The 23,140-nt window shown below is 42.8% G+C and overlaps 1 protein-coding gene across 7 annotated transcripts in view; it reads right to left on the bottom strand.

Moving 5' to 3' along the window:
* cpeb3 (cytoplasmic polyadenylation element binding protein 3) overlaps positions 1 to 23,140 on the bottom strand; it is a 45,641-nt gene that overhangs the window by 6,937 nt on the left and 15,564 nt on the right. For 6 of the 7 annotated variants that reach the window (XM_084076292.1, XM_084076297.1, XM_084076294.1 and 3 more), the window contains exons 4-10: positions 20,944 to 21,000; positions 18,039 to 18,062; positions 15,314 to 15,481; positions 14,205 to 14,294; positions 3,142 to 3,260; positions 2,015 to 2,129; positions 1,024 to 1,205 (exon numbers count right to left, since the gene is read on the bottom strand). In XM_084076292.1, the coding sequence (XP_083932418.1) occupies positions 1,024 to 1,205; positions 2,015 to 2,129; positions 3,142 to 3,260; positions 14,205 to 14,294; positions 15,314 to 15,481; positions 18,039 to 18,062; positions 20,944 to 21,000 (755 nt within the window). The remainder of the gene's footprint in view (positions 1 to 1,023; positions 1,206 to 2,014; positions 2,130 to 3,141; positions 3,261 to 14,204; positions 14,295 to 15,313; positions 15,482 to 18,038; positions 18,063 to 20,943; positions 21,001 to 23,140) is intronic. The other variant, XM_084076298.1, reaches the window with a different exon arrangement.

Below are 23,140 nucleotides of genomic sequence, written 5' to 3'. Positions count from 1 at the left end.
GAGTGCAGTCTCCTCCTTTATCTGCCTCACTCCATGCAATCTCTTCCAATCTCGCTGCTTGGAGTCTGAGAGTTAATGAGATTCTGCAATGCAGAGATTGATTCAACAGGCGTAGGTGGTAAAGGGATATGCAAGACACATAACAGACACACCAAATCCAATAGGGTTTCTTTTTTGTTTTGATAATGCTGGACGATACAATACAAATATGCCTAAAATGATGCATCAATTGTTCTGCGTAAAAAGTCAAAATGTAAAGGTAATTTTTCAATATGTCCAAATCGTAGAAAGTCGACTCAGTTTTACGTATTATTGTTGTATGAACCGACAATTTACATTACTAAATGGTGGACATCCCACATTCCCACTTTGTTGCTCTGTAAGGCACTTCCTTTACAGCATGATATAAATAGTTTGATTAGTCAGTCCAGTCAAAATAAAGACACCATAACCAGCCACTGAGGATAGATGGTGACAGCCCAGAGGAAGTTGGCGATGGGGGTATGGAGGTGTGGGGGAGGCACGCAGCCCGCACCCTGCAGACACTAGGCCTGCTGGCTGACAACCAGTCTCGCTTGGTCACAATTCGCCGCACTACTACTGGCCGTCAGGCCCAGACAAGCCAGCACAACCCAAGTGAATATACATTTATATAGGGAACTACTATAATTAAACCAGCCCAGTGTGTCTGCAACTTGAAACATCTGTCGGGACTCCAGCAGCCCAAAGCCCATGGTGATTACACACAGCCAGGCCTGGCCTACCGTTATTGTGGGCTGAGCCCAGTAAGCAGGCTGGAAACTGAGCTGTAATGAAAGCTCTGATACACGCGGGAGGAGGCTCGAGTGAGAGCTTCGGTCTACAGCATGCTGTAGGAATGACTGGGAAAACCTCAACCTTGGTCGAGTACGTTGTTTCGCCGTTTTTAGGAACCCTCCCCCCCCATGCCAAACCCTCCCTCTCCCTTAAGTGATTCCCCGGAGGGCGGGAATGCCGTTAAGGAAAACGCATGAACTCGCTCACCCTCTTGTCGATGTCATTGTGCTGCAGCTGAACGAATCGGGCGCTGATGGCGGCGATGTAGCTCTGCTGATTGGAGAAGGCCACGCGGCCCGCCCCCTTCGGGTACTTGAGTTCTGGGTCGGTGTCGATTCCGGCGTAGCAAACGCCTCCGTACAGCCGGTCCATTATCATAGCCAGCTCCACTAGGGGGACGAGACGGAAGGAGGAGGGGAAAGTAGAGCAACGTTAACAGTGCCATATATTGCAAGATATAAACCAGTCACCACTCTGAGATTTGTGATCCTCTCACACTACCTCCTGTTCTTGTTTTGTTTATACTATAAGTGGCACCAACTTCTAGTAGGATAAAACTGGAGGATATAAAGGTTTGAATTAGGGCTTTTGCAGGTCACACCGAGAAGGTGTGTGTGTGTGTGTGTGGTGGGGGGGGGGGGTGTCTGCAGCATGGCACTATGCATCACACGACTCCATCAGTCTGCAGTACTGCACTATTCATTAGAACAGCCGTCTCCAAATGCTGATATAATTAGCAGGAGTCACATTGCAGACAAGCGAGTGATGTTTATCTCTAGAACAGAAAGATTGAGCCATCTACCATACCATGAATACTTTAACATGACCACCGGTTTTGGCCAACTTCCTGGAAACCCAGGAGGGAAGGATTACATTCTCATGGGAAGAACTTTCATTACAGCCTCTGGGCCTTCCACACGCTGGGCCAGTCGATCTTATGAAGCCATGTTAGAGGGTTTGAGCCGGGGTTCAAGGAGTTAACCTCTTGAACCCCAGCATCCCTATTCTGGGGAGGAACATTCACTAAAAGTAGCAAATCTACAAGCTTACAACGCGTTGTGAGCTTGTAGATTTTGTATTTTCGCGATTTTGTGTAGATCGAAAAAAGAATGCACCAAGTACAGCGCAACTCAGGTGCGTTTGACTAAAGTATAGAGGGTTGTGGTAAAAAACAATCTGCTGGTATCAGTCTCCTTACCTGCACGCAGAGGCCGTGGTACCCCACCCACGAAGATGGTTTTGCGGGGGTCCAGAGGCTGTGATCCATCCATCACAAAGTCACTATCACTGAGGTTCCAGGGGCGAATCTGGACCTGAACAGGAAAAGAGGCCAAAAACACTCCTCAGTTTACCAGATCCTGTGATTAAAAAGTTACAAAATCTACAGATTCTTTCAGCGATTCTGTTTTGTTTGTTCGTTGTGTATTCGACACAGGTCCATTTTGACACTCTGAGTTAAATCGACACTCAGGATTGACATTCTGCACAACATTGTAGGTCTTATAGCACTGGGAACATTATAAGGTCAATCTGTTCTAATGCAACTGTGACTCCTGCCAGTCAAGGGCCCTTGAAAACTTCCTCCATTTTGCCAGTGTTTTGTGTAGTGTTTGTATCTGTAGCTTATTTTTCATACAATAAATGCACAAAATCTCTGTACGTATGTCCGTCCGTCTGTAGTTCACGTATCTCGAGAACCGGCCAACCAACCGACTTCAAACTCAGCACGTGCTTCACCGATGACCGAGGGAGCCGAGAATCCGAGAAGCGGGATAGGCGGTTGTCCAGAACTGCCAATTGACTACCATACCACAGATCCGACCACCATACCACAGATCCGACCACGTTGCCCATATATGGTCATGCGCAATATGGGGCCGATCAACTTCAAACTCGGCGCGCACATCGGCGAGGACTTGAGGGAGTGTGTTGCCCGGTGTCAAGTCGTTCGGATAGCCGGTTTGCCCAGAATTGCCGATCGGACGGATATGCCCAGAACCGCGATCCAACCCTTATGCCCATATATTGGTATACTGATGACATCAGGGATCTCCATATATGGGCATCAAAGAGACACAGGCAGACAAACGGATACAGAGAACTCCATGTCTGGGCACAAAAGGGGACACAGAGAGACGGGCACAACGGGTACTCTGACAACGGGTAAATGGGTATTTGATAGCAGGGTCGGGCATGCATTCCCAATTTGCATCGTTCCCGAGTAGTATCTAAGAAAAGCAGTCAGTTTATGTGGACTGAGTTGCATGAAACAAATACATAAAAAGCATAATCCTCACTTCATTTGACTAGAAATCTGCCACTCACAGGTTTGTCCTTGATGGTGGGGCTGGAAACACACAGGTAGAGTTTGCCGTCCTCCTCAATGCAGGCGTCGATCAGAGCCTGGACTGAGGTTTCCTCTTGAAACAGCAGGAAGGCATAGCCTGACAGACAGACAAAGAGAAAGAAATACATTTAGTGAAAAACAACCACTATATTCATAGTAATGACTGTAAGAGTCACAAGCTTGTGACCGTGATGCTTTTATTTCTGTCCTCTAGACAAGAAGTCACAAATAAATGCAATGTCTACATTATGGAAGTCATAATCTTATGACCCACGTTTGGCATTTATTTCCTTCTGGAAATGATTCATAGATTAAAAGAACGCCGCGCATGTGTGCATGCGCATGTGTGCATGTGTGTGTCTTCTCATGAGAACAAGACTTCAGGGTCCTGCTTTTTCTTTTCTTGCTTGACTTGCCCCGCAAGCTTCCATGTGACACATGGTACACCCAGTGCTGTACCTTGCAGCCTGCGCTGACACAGCAAACTGACTAACATAAAAAAAACAGAACCATGCAAAATTGAACAGCATAACACCCCCACATCTTTGCAAAAGTTGGGTCAGGTGGATATTAATATAATGTCTCTGGCAGGGAAGGGGAGAGAGAGAATTATACGAGAGTCCCTGGGCACCATTAAAATATTTATCATCAAAAAAGAGAGACCTGTTCCCGGTGGGGATCCCATAAATATTTTTCATTTTTGAAAAATGAAAACTAATTTGAAAGACTGCATTCATCACATTTCTCTACAGGGGGTTTTGGATAACAATAAGGAAGTGATACATTTGGCTAGCCAAAATGAGCCAGTCAGTCAACCTTGGAGAACGGATGCATGAAACAAGACCAGAGAGAATGAAAATAAGGATTTTCACAGTTGCAGGGCAACAGACCCATATACTGTAGCAAAAATGCTATATCATATCACGGTGCACACACACACATCTGAAGTGACGGTAGATTTTTCATATTGCTGTGATGACTGATGAGGCTAGCAGAACTCTGGCAACAACTTGTGGGCTCACGAGTGCTAAAGGAATATGAGCTGTGGAATGCATACATGTGTGCACATGTGCGCCTCAATTCGCCCTCGCACACTTGGGAAAAGAGGCCCGTCTCTCCAACTTCTGCTCACTTTGTTCAAAGCTTCCCGCGAGATTTTAGAATCCCTCTACTCTCTGTCACTTGCGTACTCACTCACACACACACACATGCAACAAAGTGAAAAAAGCAAAGAGGAATGTGCAACTGTCTTGTTGATCTCTCAGCATTCTGGAGTAGAACTACTACAGACAAGGGGAAAAGCCTGACTCGGCAGACCCAGCCAACTGTGGTATGTGGATATGTCTGAGAATGAACTATGAATGTGTCCAGACAATTTACAATTTCAGCATTTAGCAGACGCTCTTATCCAGAGCGACTTACAAAGTTCAAGATCAGAGTAAACGATGGGGTAAATGATCAGAATGCCAATAAATCAACTGTGAGCAACAAAGTAACTAGGATACTAGGTAAACATTAAACCTACTGTATGTAATAACCTATAATGTATATCTTAACAACATGATATCTAGCATCTGTGGACAAGCAAACATTATATGTCTAGTAATCAACATACAACATACGTCTGCAAGATATAACTAGCATCTATCAAAAATAGGCCACAAAATAGGGCCCGGACTGCAGACCTAGGCACTTAGGCTCTAATGTATGCGCATTGACAGCGCATCGAGTCCCGTTCCCGACGATCTTTACTGCATGTCTCTCCCCATCCCTCTCTCCCTGTTTCCTGTCCATCTCCACTATACACTATAAATAAAAGGCAGAAAAGCCCCAAAAAGGAAGTACAAGGAAGGGGTGAGTAAGAGTCTGAAGAGGTGAGTTTTCAGACTGCGGCAAAAAATGGGGAGAGAGTCTGCAGTCTTGACAGGGGGGGGGGGGGGGGGGTCATTCAACAGCTTGGGAGCCAGTAGAGAGAAGAGTCTAGGATGCTTGAAGCGTTGACCAAAAATGAAAGCAGGACAGAGAAGGAAAAAAATAAAAAAGATAGAGCATCAAAGGATAAATAATAAAAAAGCAGGTGCATGCATGAAACAGATTCTGCTCTGAGTGTGTGTGTGTGTGTGTGTGTGTGTGTGTGTGTGTGTGTGTGTGTGTGTGTGTGTGTGTGTGTGTGTGTGTGTGTGTGTGTGTGTGTGTGTGTGTACTTGTTTTACTATATTCTACTACTTGTGGTAGAACTACTACTACTACTAGAACTACTACTTGTGGCACAAGTAGTAGAATTTGAGAACGTTTTAGAGTTTACAAATAGGAGAAGATTCAGGTTGAGTGTAGGAAAAGGATCAGGCATTCAGAGGTTAGGTTTAGAGGTTGACGTTGGAGTCACAATATGCCTGATTTATTATACGAAGTTGTGTACTGGTGTCGACGCGTTCTGAGCTTGTAGTTCAGCTATTTGTGGTGCGCTTCACCTTAGGTTTAGGGTTAAAAATGCCATTTATAAAATTGCCATCCTAAAATGTCACAAGTGTAGTAATACAAACTTGTGTTTGTGTGCCTCTCTGTGCCTCTCTGCGTGTTATGTGTCACACGTCACAGTGATGTGAGAGGCCTTCGCTACCTCAGTAACACTTCCACACCCGTACTATAACTCTCCAGCATCTGCTTGTTTATGTGAGGAAGTTTCTATCAAAGGTCAATTACATATGGAATGTTTTGCTCCGAAATCGAGATTCCGCATTTGAAGCACAAAAGAAAAAAGGAGACACTATTATTGCTGACATGAACATAAAACTATCACGATACACAGTAAAGTCCAGAGAATTTATTTAAGCCTGTTAGAGTTCAATTAACACTCAGGATTTTGCGGAAGATTGTGCAGGGGCAATAAGACTGATGCAGACAAAAGTCTGCACTCACAAGCTTAGCCATTTTGATGATTTATTAAAGTGCACAGCAGTAGTCCGAGACATGCTGCAGCCTAAAGCCTTCGTCAGTGTGTAAATGTGCTCATCCCCGACTACGGCTGTGCACTTTAATAAATTATCGGGAAGCGTAGGGTTGTGAGTGCCGACTACTGTTTTTATCTGCATGTTTTGGAGTGTGCACCTGTTACATTACATAAGACCATGGAGTGGAGCGGCTTACAAAAGGTATGATTACAAAGACAGGTTTATTTTTTTCTCTCTTTTTTAAAATAATGTATGAATTTAGGTTCTACTAGTTCAACCACATCTAACATTTTTATTTCATTTAACTTTTCTATTCTCATCTATCTTGGTTTGGTTCTTGACTATTAAGGGCTGTACACACCAAGCACGATAACGATAACTACACATTTATTATATCGTTCACCATCATCTTTGTTATAGTAGTGGCCATCCACCTGAGTTAGAACAATTTGTAAAACTATATACTTATAATTATAGTGCTTGGTGTGAACAGACCTGTACCTCTGTTTAATTCTCAGTGCTGTTGCTGCTATGACACCTGAATTACCGGCCGGGGATCAATGTGATTATCATGTTGTTCCCGCCGCCCAGAAATGTATAGTATTTTTAAGTATTTCACCACACAATACAAGGAGATAGCACGTGAAAGCGTTTTTTAAATGAGGCCCTGACAGGAAAAGATAACATGAGGAAATACTAAAAGATATAATAAGAGAGACATGTTTGGAATTCAAGACATCTTCACCGCCACCACAAAAAACAACAAACTAACCAGACACAGTGAGTGTTAATGAAACACTTACCAAGTAGACCACATTACCACACTTTAAAGATTACAGGCCGCAACCACCCAGCTGCCTCATGAAACCTCTCAAGTACTTCAACTGTTGGGTTGGAACATAACATGGCGAAAAAAGGCTCAGAAGGGACCAAACATAATTTAGAAATTATTTTTGGAAATTCTGGATTTTCTGAATACTCTTATGTAATTACTTCACAGTATAGTACAAAATAATTTCAGCCCAGAAGGCAGAACTAATTTCAAAGAACCACTTTAAATGACAAAATCATTTCTGCCCTTCTGCTATTGGCTAACACAGAGCCAACTCTTTCACAAACCTGCCTCAGGAAATGAGGCTGGTGTACATCCTCATTATACTGATCGATATGCCTAACTATCTTACGGTATAGTCCCCCCCCCCCCCCCCCATTTCCCTCTGGTTACTAGATTACATAAAAGACGGTTTGTCATTGGGGAGAAGTTAGCGTCCCTGTACGTCTGTAAAAATTGCAGAGACTTAAAAAAAAAGAGCCCGAGCCAGCCACACAGTCTGAGAAAGGGAACAACGTGTTCTATGACCCAGCGCAGCCAAGGGAGAGGGAGGGAGAGAAAGAGGAAGAAAAGAGAAGTAGAAGAAGAGAGGAACGTCAAGAAGTTAGGAAAGGTACAGAAGGAGACTGTCTCACAATGCATCAGAGGGAATGGAAGAGACAGGCAAGAGATTAGGAATAGAGGGGGAATGGAAACAGGAAGATGTGTTTTGTGACTGTGACCATTTTCAAATGCTACAAGTGTATGTATAGTTAGTCCTCTACTAACTTCTACTAGACAGCAAAATCCAGAGTGTTAAATTGTTAAATTGAAGTTGACATAAAGCAACTTGAAATGATGATGGCATTGCTCATACACTACTCACATCTTGCCAATTCAAAAAACTTCTGCAAGGCAACATAAACTGCCAAGAACCTGGGAGTGATACTTCCTGGACAACATTGCAGCTCCTGCAGGTTTGCACTTTAAAACATCTGGAGGATCAGACCATTCCTCACCAACAAGTCTACCCAATTAATTATCTAAGGCAAATGTCAGTTATGCCCAGGCTCAACTGCTGCAACTATTCTCATTTCAGTTCTGCTTGCATACTCTCTCAAACCTCTACAACTAATCCAGGATGCTGCAGCACCACAACAACGTCTACGTCTCTCAACTTCTGCGCTTCCAACACTGGTGTAAACCTACAAGGAGGCCATGGCCATCACCCCCTACCTGCAGGATATGATCCACACCTTCCCACATACTATGAAGATCAGCAAACAGAGGACGTCTGCTTGTCCCATGACACCATCAGACTGTGCTACAAGTAATGTCCAACATATATAGTACAAGATATAATACAAGGGTCATTTAAAATAAGTTCTAATGCAAGTAAAGTACTACCCTAATACGTGTGCATAAACAGTATCAGTATACACAGACATTGGGTGTAGTGAATAACCACAGGCTAACATATAATACACAATTTAGAATTGCACCTTCCTTTAATTACTGAGGTAGGATATATGTATATCTCTATACAGTATGTTGCATCCAAAAACTACACAGAGAAAAAAAATGTATGAAAAATAGTTTGCTTCTATACAGACACTAAGCATATTATTTAGATAGATCCTATGTTTGATGACTACCTCCTATCCTAGTTATTTTGTAGCATATACTAAGTTTACATAGCACTCCAATTCCTGAACCCTGTTGTTGGTTGACTAGGGTTCACAGCGTTGACCTTGCATTTTATACATTAAGTCGCTGTGGGTCATTAACTCATTGAGTGCCCAAATTATTATTACGGTAACTATTTCTGGCCATTACAATTTTTATTCTTTTTATTTTTTCAAAGTAAAAAAAATTGCTTAGGAAGCGAGATACAGCCTTTTTAAGTTATAAGTTAAACAAGGAGTGGATGGAGCTGCAAATCTTCAGATGATGATATATTGGGTTCAACAAAAAAAAAAGGCACTCAACACCATAGCGCTAAAACACGTGAAACACGTTAATGGCACTCAATGAGTTAAGAGTGTCTGCTAAATGCCTAAATTGTAATTGTAATATAAAGGAGTCTGTGCATTATCCTGCACGTACCTGTTAGATTGGTTGTGAACCATAACAATTTAAGTAGGACAACTTCCACACATGACACATCACCACAGAATCAGGGACTTTAAAAAAAAATCCAAGTCTGGGGAATTGGAAAAAGTGAATCAATCATAGAGCTGAATCGCTATTTCTGTGCCACACACTATTTCAGTGTAGAATGCCTGCCAAGGCACCAACCTGCATTTGTTGGTTCCATCTGACATTCAAGGTGATTCCATAATGGGTACCTGGTGGCTCAGCCAGTTTGTGCACAGACCATATGCTCCTTGTGAGCACGAGGACCCAGGTTTTAATCAGACCAGCTGGCCTTGGTTTTCTGCCTCTCTACACTGATCTATCTGAAATAAAGCATACAATACCTGCAAGATATGGACAACATCAGATATAACAATATTGTTTATATTTACACAGAGATTTTTTATCTCTGTGTAATCATCAGTAAAGCCTATATGATAACTACTATAAGTGGGTAAATGCAAATAACAGCAGTTCTAATAGAATCCCTTCACTGTAATGCAGCCTTTAAAACCAGGAAAAGATAACACTTATGCCATATCACATGGCCAAACTCCCAGACAATTTTAAGTCTCATATCAAAATATGATATTGATATATTGCCTAGCTCTACATAATCACCCCGCCAAAACAAATCCATTACGTGACCATTTGCTTTTATGCTGCATGACCTGCAAAACATCGGCCCAAATCGGCCAATCCTTGAATGGCTAATGTTGTGGCAAGCTTGTATCACTAAAATGCATCAAACATTTACATGAATGTTGTCATGACTATGACTATTCCATGGACCCTTACATTGGTTATATTTGTACACTGTCAGAGTTAAATTAGCAGACAATTTTACTGTGTAGTTTCGTAAGACCTGACTGTAAGACCCACTTGATGAACCTCTGTGATGCTGATATTCTCTAGTATTTCGTCTGTGTCTCTGAGCCTCTGCTTCTTTCTCCACCAACCTTGCGCAGTGCAGAGGCTTTACGCCACGGGAGGAGAGCGCAGATCTGCAGTGGCTCGTGCCTGAGATTTATAGGGGCTTTGCTGCTGAGCTCCCAGCACCGTCCAGGGAGGAAGGAATACATAAACTGGCAACGTTTTCCACCCTAAAAGAATCTTGTTTATAGAGAAGTGATATGCAGAGTGTCCTCACGGGGGTCGTCTTCTACCAGAGACCCGGTGGCTTCACTCATGATAAGGAAACAGCAGGTTCACTCAAGAGCCACATGCAGACAATCTCATCAAAAACAAATGGCATCATTTACCATATTACTAACGATTCAAAATGGGGCCAAAAACATAAAAAGTACAATTTGGGATCACTGAAAAGACAGTGATCTACTGTATGACCTATATAAATAACTAAGTTATCTGTGTGAGACGCTTTCCCTAACATTATAGCAAAAACAACAACATGTAAGATGACAAGAGGTTAAAGCAGAGCAACTCATTTCATAAGGAAGTAAGTATCCTGTGTACATTGTTCAGGAAAAGTAACAGATTGGAGCTCAATATTGGCTGCTAATCAGTGGCATAAATCTAGGAGGTGTGATGGGCCCAGTCACCCCCTAACATGTGAAAATCCAGTCAAATTTTGCAACATACATTATTATGTATTGTTAAACTATAAAATGTCTCCCCTGTGACTTATTATAACCTCATCAAAAACAAGAAATGTGAGATGAAAGCCAGTCCTTGATGACTCCATAAACTGTGTCAGTGCACAGTTGCAGTGCATACCTCTCTGGATTTAATAGTGACAACTAAATCCAGGCTAATCTGCTCAAACTTAGGAACTAACGTGTCTACAGATTTACACTCAAAGGTGAGGGCACAGACCCTTGAACACAGCCCGGTGGCTCTGACTTCTAAGAAATAAATCAGCCACTCCCCATCAGTAAAATGTGGCGTGGAAAGGCCTTATATGCTGTGCATGCACATAGGCCTTGTGTGCGCATGCATGCACTCACACATGCAAGCCTTGTCAAAAAACCCTGGATATAGTTACAGAGCAGAAGATCAGGGAGAAAGTGAAAGAAGAGAGCAGAGAAGGAAAACTTGCAGTGGGTTGTAACTCTGCCACTAAATGTAAATAAAAGGATAGCCGCCGACAGCGGCTTACATGAAGAAGTGAGGAGGGGGCTTGGGGTCAGAATTTAGGGAGTCACGAACATCTAAAAACAAATATGGAGCCCTGAGGCATCCGAGTATTTCTGGAGCAAAGCTGGAGCTAGAACGAGGAGGGTGAAATGAAGCTTCACTAATCATCTCAAATTGGAGAACTCACTCATTGGATATAATCCTCACACAAGGGCAGAAGGATAAACCACAGCGTGGGCAGGTGTTGTAGTAGAAATTAATGTAGATACTGCCATCGCTATGGGGGCTTGTCTGGTCCTCGTAAACCAGACGGTTTCACCGCCTCACCTCCTCTCGATCACAGCTTAAGCCTGATTTATAGTTTGTCGTGCGGCACGGTTGTATGACGGCGTATGAACGAATCTCTTGCTTCCACAGTAATTCAGGCGAGAGCACACACTGACCCATTAGCCTAAAACAGCCTGCAGCCTGCTTGAATCCCTCTGGTGCCCGCCCGCCCCTCAACACAATAAACCCCCCATCAACATCCGCACAGACCGACAGAAATAGCTGCCTAACATTTTCAGCTCATCGCCGAGGGTGACGCCAGCACTAGGTGATTCGAGCCAGTGTGTGCGGCCGGCAGCTCCATGACAACCAGCGCTCATCTGCTGGTGACATCACTGAGGCAGAGAGAGAGGATAGAAGGTTGCGAGGATGAAAAGCCTAAAACAGATATGGGAACTAGGCAGCGAAACCGCACTTACGTTATCACATCAAAATAAACACCACTGTATGTTTGTAAGCATCTCTTCTGGCCAAATATAATACATCTGTTTTTTGTTCAGATATACCCAGTGGTGGTAAGTAACAAAGTACATGTACTCAAGTACTGTACTTAAGTACAATTTTGAGGTATTTGAACTTTACTTGAGTACTTTTACACCACTACATCTCAGAGGCAAATAATGCACTTTTACTCCACTACAATTATTTGAAAACTTTAGTTACTAGTTACTTTGTAGATTTTGATTATTATTACAAAACCACTTCAGACCTATATATACACTTTGGCAATTTGAACATCTACAAGCTCACAACACGCCGTAAAGCGACGCGTTGTGACTTTTATACATTTCATACATTTGGAAACTTGTGAAATGGGACCATCTGCATAATGAGTACTTTCTACTTTTAGTACTTTAAGTGCATTTTGATACCAATACTTTTGTACTTTTACTCAAGAAAATGTTTAATTCCTAAATAAAATATTTGAGTACTTTCTCCACCACTGGATATACCCACCTTTGTCATGTCAACTAAAACCTGCAGGCATACGGCCAACGACAGTGTACATAAGGGAAAATTACGATTTAAAGCACATAAGATATTAGTGCGTGATTAAAACTACAAAACAAGAGTAAACCCATCCTGTGAAGTGAATACTGCATTCTAATAGTGAATGGGCTTTGCCCTGCCCCTGGAGCTAGATGGAGCCACAACGTGACTCATGCCGTAACCGAAAAAAAGAACCCAAAACAAAACACTTTCATACTTGTACAGAGACACATAACTGGCAGTTTAATATGGAGCAGGATGGAAAGTGACGACTATCTTCCATTCGGTCAAGCTTGGAAGAGCGTTTTATGAGGAGAGGTTGATGACCTCTTGATGTGATTCCCACATCTGTAAATCACCCACTCACTCACAGTCCACGTGATGTGATGATAAAATACACACAGGATCTTGCAGATGTGTGCCCTCTCTCCCAAGAGCTCTCGATGCTAGAGCTAAGAAGTCTGCCGCTGGGCGCCTGTCCAAGCTCCCTAGCTAGCTCAGTGGTTCCCAAACCTTTAAGCCTGAGACCCAAAAGAGAAATTTGATGTCTCCCCGAGACCCAAACTAGTGAAAATAGCTGATCTATGTCGGCTATTCTCACTACTTCTGAAACAGTTTTTATTTCTTTTTTTTTTAATGAAATTCTTTTGCAATATGTTTGAATTTTGTTTTTAATTTATACGATTTTAAAATTTTGTGGGGATTTTTTTTTTTTGATTTTGAAATAATAATAATTAAAAACAAAATGTAGGAAATAAAAAAGGTGTATTTATTTGCGACCCATAAAAATGTTTGGGAAACACTGCGCTAGCTAATAGGATGAGTTCTCACTGTACTATCCCCTTTTTCCAACAGAAGTGAGGTAGGCTTTTTTATCACATGTGTGAGATGTTAAGCCAAGAAATGTTTTCCACGCGATCTCCACACCAGTCGGTTCCTCCTCACTACATTGCATCCATCCTCTAGTCTCCTCATGCTCATTCATTTCCCTAAAAGGATGCTACATTTTTCCCTCTCCCAGCTTTGGATATTAGTGGAGCCAGGCCTATTCAAAATAATCCTCTCCCTCCTGGGCTAAAAAAAGAAAAAAAAAAGGAAAAAAAACAGGGGTATAGAAAAATGAGAGCAGGGGGAGAAACTGGCAGAGTTTTTTTGTGCAATGTATTACCATCTGCTTATGGAATGTCAGTTATTTCCAGGCGTGTCTTTAATAGCTTCCCTAATATGACACATTGGAACTCCACAGGCCAGGGGGAGTCAGGCCTGGAAATGTGCTTTCACACTCCACCTCAGGTATTCATTCAAACAAACACTGCTCCACAGGTCAAAGTCAAAAGGTTTTGGTGGGCTGTGGTAGAGTATATATACAGTGTGTGTGTGTGTGTGTGTGTGTGTGTGTGTGTGTGTGTGTGTGTGTGTGTGTGTGTGTGTGTGTGTGTGTGTGTGTGTGTGTGTGTGTGTGTGTGTGTGTGTGTGTGTGTTTGCATGCACGTGTCTGTTGCAAGTCTCTCTGTGACCAACCTGCAGGGGTTTGCAAATAAGCCCACCTTTATGATTTCCCTGCATGAGTCACGGATTCAGGGTAATATGACCTTTTGCAAAACTCATTAAAAAAAAAAGCACCAGAAGGGATATCTATTGCTATAGGCTTTGTTATTTTTTACTGCTGGATCAGGTTATACAGATTATACCATGTGCTCCAAAAATACAGAACCGAGCTTTTCATTACCTTTGGGAGGGAAGTAGGACTTGCTCTCTGCTTTGTGTGGCCAATCTACCACCAGGTGACCGTAGCGACGGAAACTGTTAGTAATTTCATCTATAAACGGAAAGAACAAAATGAAAACATGGTTACAGTCGTGCAGGGATTAATCGTGGCAGTGATTCAACTGAAGTAAGTGATAACAGCCGTCAGTCCAAGCCAAACTGCATGCTGTCAGAACCAAGATGGACAGGGTTTCTATTTGTTGCTGTGTTCCCATTGCAGCGGTAGCTGCTGGTGCGTGGCCAGACGTATCCGATATTCACTAGGGTCACTGCGCTGTGGAAACTCATGAATATTTCAGTTGGCAACGGGCATGTTTCACGCATCGATTCAGTATGTTTTTCTGTGTGTGTGTGAGTACATCATGTGAGGCGTGTGTATTTTTTTCTGATGGGTTAGGTAAGTCTGCAAACAAGTAAGCGTTTCATATTGATGTCATCTTCTTAGGTATGCTTCACTCACATCTTCTATGAGTTTAAACCATGAATCAGGCAGTAAGTAAAATACCCCAATTGACCTAAAAAAACTAAATTAAGGGGAGCGCACGGGTGGTGCAGGGATAAAGTTCCTGCTCACGACCGTGGTAACTTTCAACTGCTCAGTAAAAGACTGTATTAGACAGTTCCTGAGCATGAATGTGAAGTAGGCTGTTCAGTGTTGATTTTGACAACAAATTTTGATGTAGTAGTCTTGAATTATATTGAATTACGTTTTTGTCATATTTTAGTCTAGTTTTAGTTGACTAAATATCAGAGGATTTTAGTCAACTAAATCTGCAGTTGATTTAGTCAACTAACATTTATTTTGGCGGGCCATTATGCTGCTGTAATGGCTGATTTATACTTAACTGCATGCCGATATAGTCGATCTACAAGCTCACAATGTGTCGCAGTGCGTTGTGAGCTTGTAGTCATCATAGCTTGACAAACATTTTTTGTAGTCGACGAACAGTTTCCGTCAGTGAAAAAAAGTAGTCGACGAACAATTTTTGTCATAGTTTTAGTCGACTAAATTAACACTGGCTGGTATAGAGGAGATTAGTAGTTATTTTTCTTTTAATCCTCCATCAGTACCTTCATCTATGTCAGGGGGCAGGCCTCCAACAAAGACCTTCCTGGAGTAGCGCTCCATCCTTTCTCCGTTCTGACAGCGGGTTGGCGAGTTCAGGCCTGGGGTCAAGGAAGGGTCACCGTGGCCATCGTCAAGGAAACCATCTTCAAAAGGGAACAGAGAAGAGCGACCTGGGAGGAGAGAAAACAGAGGGCGAGGACGACCAGGAGGGTAGGAAGGGATTGTTTGGGGGGTGGGAGAGAGAGAAGTAAAAATGTACAAAGGGAAAAGAGCAAAAGAGGAGGAGGGTATGAAAAGTACAAGTTAATACTCAAAGCCGTTTTCATCACAGTCACAGGTAATTTACACTCTATTGTAGAACTGTCCCTCTACAAAAATGGCAGATCTACAAGCTCACAACGTGTGGCATCGCAATGCGTTGTGAGCTTGTACCGGCTATTCTTGGCTTGTGACACCATCATACAAAGACGTATAAATCAGGCTTTACATTACACAATCCCATTGGATATAGAGGTCACCAACACCATAATGAACGACTCATTCTTCCAACAGTGGGAGATAATTGCACAGTATGCCCTACCTCAAAGTTTTAGCATGTCCAATCCTACACCACCTTTAACGGTGTTAGTGCAACAGCCCATCATCCTGTTACCACAAGGGATTGACCATATTCACCCGGCGGACACTTTGCTCTTACGTCATACTTGGATATGTTTTTGATATTGTAGCAATGTAATATGGAAAAACTAGGGTTGTCCGATATTGGCTTTTTTACCGATAACCGATATACCGATATTGTCCAACTCTTAATTACCGATACCGATAACATATGCGGGGATTATTGTGATTAGGGTAAGTTCAAATTTCATATCACACACACCATATACAGTAAGAACTCCTGTAACTTATTTATAAAGCAAAAAAAAAAAAAACGATACCGATATTTTCCCGATATCAACTTTTATGCTAATATCGGCCGATAATATCGGGAGGCCGATAATATCGGACATCCCTAGGAAAAACATTATCATGTCTTTGAAGACTGGAGATCATATAATGTTCTAATATCGACCGATGGAACATTATGTTTTTTATCTTGGAAAAGGGATATCAAGTAATTAAAGATTCATTCGCTGTAAGGGTATATTTTTGAGGCGTGTTACTATAAATAAAAGGAGAAAAACTCTAAACTATATATATAAGAGAGAATATCAAATTGCAATTCTTTGTACCCCCGGGACAAAAAGGAAAGAAAGAAAGAACTGCAGCAAGCATACAGTGAAGATATCATCATGATAATGCAGTATTGCAAACAATGTGGCAACTCCAACTGCTAAACTCTATGATGATGACCTCCGGACCTGTAGGCCACAGGCAGGAATGGAATAATGGTCGTCAAATAGCAGTAGGCAAGACGGCAGCGTTCTCAACCTAATGTAGAGTGACACACCACACCCGTGGAAGCTTCCACATGCTATTATACCATGCAGTAGGAGCATAGCCTCCTATTGGGAGGCTGCCACAGGCTACCATGTATCACTGCTTTTTCAGGGTGAGGGTAGTGTTTTGCTGAATTTATAAGCCGTCGTACAATGGTGTTGCACCAAAAATCGATTGAAGTCATGCACTGAGAGCTTGTAGATTGGCTATTTTGCTGCTGTCTTACAACCAAGTATAAATCAGGATTTTAATTGCAGTGCTGTGGGCCAGAAGTGTAAATCGGTGGGCCAGTGGTGTAATTATGATGTAGAGCCATAACATGAAAATTACCTCCCTTTTTACCTTTAGCATAGTTCATGAAGCTGCCATTATACGCTGCATTCAGCCAGCCTCACCATATTAAAACTAAGCATATTAACCCAAGACCAACAATGAATCGTTAAAAAACATCACACAACACCTTTCCTCCTTGCTTGAAGAAAGACAGAATTAGTTAAGACACTTAAAAAAAAGAAGAAATCAGAGATGAGCTATGTGTGCAGCTCCCTTATTTGCCATTCAGGACATGAATCACTTCTGAGTCACCATACTTCCTCAATGGAATGTTCAAATTATTGTTTGGGAACAGCTCCAAGCCCATGTGCTCTATTTGGCAACACAGCTTTTTAAAAGGTTTGGATTTTGTGTTTGGCAGCATCAAGGAGGTAATGGTGGTAAAAGCACATAAATACTACGCCAGCGCATTGTTGCATTGCGTGTTTTTTTGTCCTAATCCGGTCCTTTTCAATAGGATTTAGAATCAGCACTATAGACAAGCAGGCCAGTGAGCATGAATGTACTCACCAATTCATTCAAATGAATTAACAAGCACTTGTAACAGAAATTTCAATGGATAGTAAAAAACAATGCAGGAAGCAGAATGCCTCAGAATAGAGAGAAGATCAAATTTACAGCTAGATTTATTTCTCTCACCATCAAGCAAAAGAAAGGTCAGATTATGCAGATTATTTTATTGCCCGCTCCATTTTTTGATTCAGTGCAGTATGTGTGTGTGTGTGTGTGTGTGTGTGGGGGGGGGGGGGAGGGTTGGGTGAAGTAAGAGAACGGAAATTAATATGATTTCACTCGATCACAGCACAGATGAGAAAGCAAATAGTGACATCAAACTAGAGCCTCTCCCCTCGGCATTGAGGAGACGCAGAGAGAGCTACTGTAGCTAATTGTGCTCATGCCCCAACCATGATTTATATGGCAAGCATAACCCCCAGACAAAACGCCACACGTTACCTCTTCTGCGCCCATAGCTCCTGGCTGCTTGTCAGTACAGTGGGGGACAGATGAGCAGAGGGGGATACAGACAGAGACGGAGATGGACAGGAAGAGAGAGAGAGATAGAAAGAAAGAGAGAGAAGGGAGGAGAGAGAAAGAGAGGTAGGGGAAGGCACAAGAGGGAGAGAGATACAGAGACATGTTTTTTGTGGAAATTAAAACAGAAACATCTCCAGGCCAACAGCAAAACCACAGATGGGCCACGCCTAAGTGTCGTCAAAGGGAGGAGAAAGATTATTACAGCCTGGCATCGGCCCATGGTAAACCTGCCGCACCTGTCCCAGGCAATGCTGTATTAGGGAAAGAGGCCGAGATGAGGCGCCTTAGACTGGCCCAAACTTGAGATATTCATCAGCATGATTCTGCGCTCATAACAGAGATCATAATCTTGGCTAATGAGCCCAGAATGACTCATGTTCATGCTAATCTCATTGTGAATATTCATGAATGGCATGCTAAAGATACTCCGACCTGGGAGTTGGGGACTAAGCGAGAGCTGGTTAGTCATTAGCATGGACTTGGTAAAACATTATAGCTAATCTCACGGCAGGGAGGCCATACCAGGCCAAGAATAAGTGGAAACTTCCCACAAGATGAGAGTCAAGTCAGGTACAGTACTGTATAAAAATAAGATAAAAAACCTCTATATGCGTTAGTTAGCCCCTTCACTTCCAGCCCCTGGGATGGAAGTGGAGGGGATAACGCATATAGGCTACTAGATTATTTTCTTTTTTTTTAACCTTTATTTAACCAGAAGGAGAAGAAAAGAGTAGAGAGGCCATGTTATCGTAGATTTGTGGATCAATTTACATAATCTGGGGCAAAGGTACACTAAGGCATCATACAGATAAGATTATCTGATAACATGTTTGTAGAGCTATTGTAAAATAAACAAATGTGATTTATTGTTTCTGAACTACCAGTAGCCCACCTCTGAGTGAGTAGACAGAAATGATGGCATCTTATAATAAAATGGGTGAAGTACTCCTTTTTACCCTTTGCAAGAAAGATGGTAGCATATTGTAAAGGGATTGAGCGTTTGCCTAATGTCTCTGTTTACAAAGAAAAGAAAAGGATAAATTGGAGTCTTGCTGTGCCTCAAATACAAAACAAAGAGGAGGCAAAATGTTCCATAACAGGCCACAATCCCAACAAACTGTGGGGGTTCTTTATGCCGTTACAGAGCAAAGAGGACCCACTCGCTCCTCGCAGTCATGAGTCACAGAACAGACTGTCTGCTCCCAAAACCAATATGGGCCCTCCATTGTGATAGCACCATTGTGCGTCTCACCCCCTGGCTTTTTCTGGAAGGAGATATTGTCTGTGAGCCTCTCCTCTCTTTCTCTCTCACTAGGTTTTCATTAAGATGATATGGCTCCCCAGTCCAAACCAGGGCAGTCTGATGCTCTGCACCTTTACCCTCGCGCCGTCTCTCCGCCCCGGCTGAGACAAAGGTGCCTAGCAACCGGGGCACGACAGAGAAGCAAGTGTGTTGGGAAAGTGTCAGATGCCCTGGTGAAAAGAGAACATAGCCGAGGGGGGACAGAATGAGACGAGAGCTGCGGTGGGGGAGGCTTTGAACTTTACTGTGTCAGAGAGAGAGAGCGACAGACGGACACTTTGAAAGAAGCAGAGTGATAACTCTGGGAATTATACGTTTGTGTATTGCTCTGCACAGCTTCAAAGCACTGTCACACCACCAGGAGGAGAGGAGGCTACTACTGCCCTAGAAATCCAAACTCTGCCTAGAGGACACCTTCACCCACATAAACACATAGCTACTGCTACACCCTCAACTCTCCAGAGAACACAGACCTCTCACTGACTACAGAGTTTGAGAGCTTCAAAGTCAATGAGGCGAGATGAAGGTGAAATATTAAGGAAAGCACTTAAAGATGAAATCAAAGCTTTGCTGTGCCAACACACCCTGAGCTACAGCTGAGAGCGCCAACTGTGACAGACTGCAGAGATGGGGGTAGATCTCTGCCTGCTTGAGCGTAATCCCATGACGAGATAGTTTAGCGTCAATCTGAGACACACTCTCTGGGGGGGTGGCAAACGGTGAAAAGAACAAACTGAGAGAGTGCAACAGCAGCCAACCGATACACAAGGAGGGGATCTACATTACATTCCCTCATTTCCCCTTTCCCCCTCGACATTGGAAGATCAAACATGGCGAGTTAAGATAACTGAAAGAGGAGCGCAAACTTCATAGCAGATGTGTGATGATTATCAACCATCTGTTCCAGATAGCCTCAATCCTTCATTGCGATTTAGTACTGATATAGATACAACCTCAAGTGTATGTTGCCAGTTTTCATCACTGCTTCTGTGATGATTAAGCCTAATTATTGCAACTTAAGTCAACACTTTTTTCAGTTGAAAATGCACCATTTTTGCCAAAGCATAGATATTTATTTATGGTAGTTATGGCTAACTAGCCTCACCAGACGTTTACTGAGCTTAACCCTGTGAGCACATGGGATCTCTCATCTCTCATCTATCTCTCTCTCTGTGTGTGGCTGCTTGTCATCTACTGGCTAGAGGAACAGTGGAGAAATCTTGTCTTACAGGTCGGGATATTTTTAGAAGTGCCATTCAAGGGTCAGCTGTGTTCTCCCTTTGCTAAGAGGTCTACTCTGCATTGGGGGGTTATTTATGGTGTCAGTGGGGCCAAACTTGGCAGGGAATCTGAAGCTTTGCAAAGGGTCGGCATCGGTGCCCACTATGGGTTAGCATGGGAGCCTTTATCAAAGAATGTCTCCAGAGGCATGGGTGTTGGAAAGATGAAACCTTGACCTGTAAAACCGAAGCAATCAAAACATACTCAAGGATTGTGATATTACAATGAAACTGAACTTACTATTCAATGGCATTATGTGATCTGCTCCAGGATGGTGAAAGTTCAGGCCCATACGCCCTGTAACAGAGAAAGATTAAGTTGATTCGCAAAGGGGGGAAAAGGGGGGAAGATATGACTCATAAAACACCCTGTTGACAGAGAACTCATTTCATTTTAGGCATTGTAGACAAAATGGTAGCTAACAGGAAATGTTTAAGATGAATGAAAGAATGGCTTTTTGTCATTCGTTCATTCATTCAGTCTTCGTGTCTCAACACACCGACACATAAACAAAAGCAGTGAGGATTTTCACAGTGTGCATTCTGTCTAGGGCAACAATGTGTGCACATCACAAAGCCATGTCTGTTGTTTTACTTCCTGGAGGTGCTGGCCTATCCTCTTCTTCACCAAATAAGTAATTCCTGGTGCCCCAGTCTCCACCATACTACCCATACAAACAAGCAGAACAAGCCAGGAATCCAGGATGTAAAAATCATACCTAGTTGAGGGCAAAATATTGCCATCTGCCACCCTTGACAACTAAACATTATAGAGGGCCCTGCTTTGAGAAATGTCTGAAGTGGCTTTTAAACAAACACATGGCAACTAAGCAGCTCTTCCTGAGTAAATCAGGTATATTTGAGACATTTGGGTTGAATTGAGCAACCAACCACTAATGCATATCAATGGAATACATTTCAGATGCATTACCCAACAGTCCTTGGAAGCTAACAAAAGTTGGGTTCACCCAGACACAGCTTTGATCAGCCAACTCATCCTCAAGTGTAATTACTCAACAGTCACAGGGGCAGGTGTCTCGGATAGACACCATGTCTTACCACACTGGTGTGTTGTATGCCTATATATAGCATCAACTGTGAGAGACAGAGCGGCTGTTTTGTGTGTGTGTGTGTGTGTGTGTGTGTGTGTGTGTGTGTGTGTGTGTGTGTGTGTGTGTGTGTGTGTGTGTGTGTGTGTGTGTGTCAAGCTGCTGTGGTGCAAACTAAGAACATGACATGTCAAAAGTTTCAAAACTCGGCTACAGAAGACATACAGTATTGCTGACACGGTTGGGCCCTCCTCCTCTCGTACAAACAACAGTGGAACTAGCGGTTAGAAAGGAGGGGGGCTCTCTACAGCTCAACAGATGTTGATTTCCTCATTCCTCTCAGCCAACAATAATCCAGGGAACAGTGAGGCTTAGGGGTAGACGCAACGCAAGCAAGGCTGTACACACACACATACAGAGGTGCACACGTGACAATGTTTCAGTGTCACCCTGTCTCGCCCTTTGCTGTTCCCCAGATGGCCGTTATGAGTTGAGCGAGTATTTTATTGGGTCAGTCAGGCCAGAATAGCTTGACTCAGTAGAAACAACCAGTTCCATGTCCTGTAGGCTGCCAACTCTTTTTCTCACCCACCTCCCATTTTCATCTAACATCCAAGCCAGGTTTCTCCACTAGGACTCAACTACAGTAGTTGAATATCACACTACGGAATTTTGCCTCACATGCTGTGTATTATTGGACAATGTGTCTAACATAAATATTGTACCATCTTTATATTTATTGTATGCATTTAGTGAATTCTTGATCCAGATGGCCATATAACTAATGTGCAACCAGAATGTGAGCTTTGTTTCTAACATTACAGACAACTATGAGTATAGGGTATAAGGCTCAGACCTTATACCCTATTCACAAGATTTGTGTTCTAGAATAATCTGATAAGAATCTAGGGGCTACCCACTAGCAACCCCTGAAGGCCATGCTAATGTTTACACCAAAACGCACCAAACTGGTTTATTGCATATCGACTTAACAAGTGACATATGCAGAAAGGTTAATTTTCCAGGCAACATGAATGCTCTTAGCCAGTTTCATGGCAATGCGCCCATTATATTTTGAAGCTTGTATGGAAATGTTGGCCTTAGCGTGGCGCTAGAGCCAGGAAAGGCCATGGGGTTACCAAAATCAGGGGTCATGAATGTAAACAGAAGATATCATGGTAATCCAGACAGTTATCTGTTTTGGAGTAAAGTGTTGGACGGATGGACAGACAAACTTATCCTTAAAGCTCCGTCTCCAGCAGGGCTAAAAAAGCACCCATACAATGAATGAATAGGGGTCAAGATCTGAGAAGGGGTGTTGGGGGGGCATTAACGGAAGAAACACCACTATCTTGTAAATAGCTGTGGTCCTGTGATTGTCTTTGCATC

Source organism: Gymnoscopelus microlampas, assembly GCF_963454915.1.
Source record: "Gymnoscopelus microlampas genome assembly, chromosome: 13".
Lineage (NCBI taxonomy): Eukaryota > Metazoa > Chordata > Actinopteri > Myctophiformes > Myctophidae > Gymnoscopelus > Gymnoscopelus microlampas.
Note: the sequence above shows the minus strand (reverse complement) of the source record. Positions and strands in the feature narration are given on the sequence as shown.